This window comes from Argopecten irradians, chromosome 14 (assembly GCF_041381155.1).
Source record: "Argopecten irradians isolate NY chromosome 14, Ai_NY, whole genome shotgun sequence".
NCBI classification, from domain to species: Eukaryota; Metazoa; Mollusca; class Bivalvia; order Pectinida; family Pectinidae; genus Argopecten; species Argopecten irradians.
This window is the reverse complement of record NC_091147.1, coordinates 38,904,492-38,909,124: the sequence shown is the minus strand read 5'-3', so window position 1 is coordinate 38,909,124 and position 4,633 is coordinate 38,904,492. Positions and strand designations below refer to the sequence as shown.

The 4,633-nt window shown below is 36.7% G+C and overlaps 1 protein-coding gene across 1 annotated transcript; it reads right to left on the bottom strand.

Annotated features, from left to right (window-relative positions):
- Positions 1-1,048: 1,048 nt before the first annotated feature.
- On the bottom strand, positions 1,049-4,414 carry LOC138307524 (transcription intermediary factor 1-beta-like). Its single transcript, XM_069248319.1, is given in 3 exon segments — positions 1,049-2,262; positions 2,265-3,184; positions 4,356-4,414. Coding segments are annotated over 2 exon segments (1,977 nt in total). The 5' UTR covers positions 3,156-3,184; positions 4,356-4,414; the 3' UTR covers positions 1,049-1,176.
- Positions 4,415-4,633: the final 219 nt, after the last annotated feature.

Below are 4,633 nucleotides of genomic sequence, written 5' to 3'. Positions count from 1 at the left end.
AAAACTCCATTTAACCTGGACAGTGGCAAACCTCAATATATCGTATATAGCGAATCTTTTGGTTCTGCGGTAGTCTATAATTAGGCCCATGTTTAAACTTGTTATTTTTTGTATGCCTATATATCACTTCTTAGGTGTACTTGAATAGAACTTAAACCTTAGAACCGTAACCTTAGTTTTTACAGTTGACTAATAGATTGTATGTGTTGTTTTTAAATTTAGTAAAATATGCAAAAAATCGTAGATTTCAGGATCACATGTGCAAGTACACAGGTTTCACATGTACATATATTCTGTCACCAATATAACACATGCCATTTATGTTTACTTAGTGTTTATGGCATGGAGATTGGGAGCGATGGTTTGACTGGTTCAACTTTACAAAGCATAGACATCGAATTCATTCTTTGACATTACTCTGTCAGGAAATGACGGCTATAGATTATAAAACATGCAAATATGGTATATTATGGGACATCCCCAATTGATACTAATGTACATATTCAATGTTATGTCATATGAAACATAGTGGGACTTTTTTTTAAAGAAAAAAAAGTTTAATATAAGGGTTTAAGTGATGCATTTCCACAATCTGCATGTTTGGTGCCCCAAGTACTACAAAAACACGTACGGTATAAGCTAGAAAACATTTCATTTTATGATTTAATTCATTTAAATAAATGGAAACTGTGGTGAAACTTTAGTCATTAATGTTAGCGATGTGATCAATAGAATATTACACTCGTGGCTGTGTAATATTTGAAACATATAAATGTTGTTGAATAATTGGGTATGTAACTTGTGTAAAGAATTGTACGTGGTATATCAAATGATCCCATTTTAGAAATTATTTCCATACTACATAGCCAGGAGTGTAAGAAGATCTATATCTAACGTGAGGTGGTGAACATTAACAAAGCCTTGTTGTATATCAAATTATATAAACGGATCTTTAATTCTTTAATAGTAACATCAGTCAACATAATTAAAGTGGTTCTACTGGAATTCTGAGATGAAACTTTATAAAGTGAAAGTGAACAGAAAGTGTCATTAATGTCTTATTTCAATCATCTCACAACTTATTTTTTCGAATGTGATTTTTAAAAGTTAATTATTTCCTTGTTTGTTGTTATATTATTGTAATTTATTGTAATGTATCACACAGTTTCCATTAATTCAGCAGAGTTGAAAGATACGAATGAAGCTACGATCATCCTCAGTATCACTGTTGGAAACCACAAACTTGGCGCCATTAACAGCTATTGCCCTTGGTTTCTGTATTCCATCTGTAGATGTCAGTAGTTCCCGGACACGTGTCCCATCCCCAGACATCTGTACGACGTTGTGTGAATGAAAACCACACACGTAGATGTTTCCCTCCCTGTCTACGTCTATTCCTTTAGAACCTCTCACGACACCAACCTTCAACACGTCCGTGCGGCGTTTGTCTGGCGACAGTCTGGACACAGCGACTTGTCCGTTTGTGTTGCTAAAAGTACTGACGAGTATGTCACCTGTCTCTGTATCATGTGCCAGGTTCCAGCATGTTGTGTCATATTTGTGTAACATGTCAGTGGCTCCGTCCTGTGTTAGACTGTACACTCCTCCATCATAATCACTCACTACAAACCTCCCGTCTGTATATGTGATACCAAGTAATTGTTTGTCTATGTTGATGACAGATGACAGAGATAGTTTTTTGTCCTCCACTTTTACCACATGTACACCTTTACCACAGACAGCGACTGCCACAGTAGTGTTGTTCACCAAACACATATCAAAGGGATTTCCAGGAACGGTCAACTGATCCAGGTACTGTCCTTCGTCTGTAAACAGTTTCAGTCTCTTGTTTGTACTGTCACTAACTACTATGTTGTTATCTGGAAGGTACACAATTCCACATATCCTAACAGTCGATTTATCAGCTGGAATACGTACGTTGAACTTCCTTATCTCCTTCGCTTGGCGTTCTGACAGTGGCAGTGGAAGGAACCCAGGATCAACAGGGAAACGTCGCTCCTGTTTCTCGATCACAATCTTCCCCAACATGTGATCACCATGAGTGCCAGGTTTAGGAACCTGATGCTGAATACTGACGGATGTATAGGGCTCCCTCATGTCTTTGATCAGGTCCTGACATGACTCGATCTCGGCCTGTCCCCTCTGATACATCATTATAACCTCCATGGGGTTGTTTTCCTCTACAGCTTTGACGGAGGACTTCATAGTATTTAGCATACCCTTCATCAGACGATCACATCACATTGCCGTAACGACACCTCGATGTTCTCTTTCTCATCCTTATACTTTGTGACCAAATCATCCGTGACGGCTTTCTGACATTCATCTAGTTCTTCCTCGATCCTCTGGCGTAGATCTGTGATGCTCTTCAGAGCATTTTCTTGATTTTGAACTAAGGTATGGATCTGTTCTTCAAAGTCCTTCACTAACGACTTCATGGCCTCAGCCCCTTTCTTCAGCATCTCTTTCGTGTCTCTTAGTTGTGTCCCACTTTTTAACCTCTCTAAATATTCCTTGGCTGTCATCACCACTTCCTGTTCACACTGCCTGTGGTATTTGATCATGCATACATGGCACCCAAGACGTTGGTGCTTCTCACAATACCAACGGATTTTTTTTTCATGTTGATCACACTTCGGGACCAGTTCCTCCGGTTTTGACCTACTGATATCATACTCACTGATATCTAAGATATCACAGTCATTGTGTATGATGTCATGATGTTGTTCCTTACAGTTCTCACAAAAATGAGCGTTCATCATTTTACACCAAAATTTGGCTGGATTAGTCGGGTTACCTTTGGTTTGGCAAGGTTTGCAGTATGGTAATTCAGATGAACGTTCCTTTAGCTGGATCAAGTCCTGGATTACGACATTAGTCGGGAACTGTTCCGCCCATTTCTCCTTTGGATCAGCTTGATTGACAGGGGAGGTCGTCCTCCGACAGATTGGACAGGGAAATGATGTATCTGACATCCTCTTCCCAGATATTTCCTTGGCGATGTAAGTCCCAAGACATTCCTGACAGAAGCTGTGTAGACAAGGTAGGGACTTGGGTTGTTGGAGTCTATCAAGGCAGATTGGACACTCAAGTAAATGTAGGTCGAGTTCTGGAGGACGTCCGCCTTCAGCCATTGGAGTTATCGGTAGTGATCAAGGTCGATCTAAAAATTAATCATCATAAAGGTAATTAAATGTAATGAATTTGGTATCATGTTTGCTAAAAAAGAAAAAGTGCATTATACTATATTTGTATACATGTATATATTTAATTCATTCTATCATATAGCCAGTTAATTTCGAGGGTATGATGTTTTTACCATTTCACAGGACATTCATATGACTGCAAAAAGTATGCAAACAATTGTAGATTTGAGTTCTGCAAGTCCACATGATTCAGTACATATTTCTGTCACCAAATAACCATTTCATTATGTTTACTGAAATCTACAATTTTTTTTTTTGCATATTTTACCAAAATTTACAAACAACACAAGTTTCACAACATTGTAAGAGTCAACAGTAATATCTAAGGTTAGGACAGGTGCATACATAGACTCTTTTTAGTAACAAGTTATGTCCAACTACACCTAAGAAGTGATATATAGGCATACAAAAAATCACACGTTTACACGGGGTCTTAAACTTTAAGTAAAACTAATATAACAAATTCAGCTAAGACTTGATATATGAATCACAACTACAGTTATTAATAAGCAGGAAGATAATTAAATTTGTAAATATTTTTCTCAATTTGACATAAAGACAGATCCATATGATCAATTCGTTAAATAAATGGAGGATCTGAAGACATCACATACAAATGTATGGGTTCACGTTCTGTACTTCAGATTAAATGCATTTTATACATAATTGTTACATTAAGTGAAAATGACATGTCGTCCCATTATACATATTACGTTAAGATTTGTTATGCTCTTTGGGCGAAATGACTACATAAAAAAACAAATTTAACAACGCTTTCAAACTATCTCGTCCCCCGAAACACATTTCCAAGATTTTGGAAGCAGACATTTGATTGACCCGTAGTTATATAATGGGATGTTTTCAGATCATTGACCTTTATCCATTGGAGTTATGATATCGTCTGTATTTGAATCAGATTGTATATTTTTGTCATTGTTTTTTCTCTACTTTCGGTTTCTACTTCGTTAGCGTTACAGTACAGACTTGAGGATTAATTTGTCGATTAATGATGTCAATACACTATACTTAATGTTATACACAAGATAGCCCAGTGATTAAACTATGATATCTAGTTCTTCGAATGAAAAATCCTGAATACACTGTGTACATGAACCGCACAATACTCACCACTCACAGTCACCACAGATCACTCCCATAGATACGGAACGTTACAAAGGGAAGTAACTATAGATCTAAAATATGATCACAATAATTCTTCCGTGTTGTTGTAGACGAATGCATTGCATGATGAATTTTTTAAAGTTGGTGAAAAATATTTTCTTGCTTAGCTATTGCATCTATGTGTATACTGTTTGCATATGTTTTAAAATAATAACTGTACTACATGAATAATTTTGTTTTAATGCATTTTGCGAGGTTTATTTTACGATAGAACAAAATGTTGA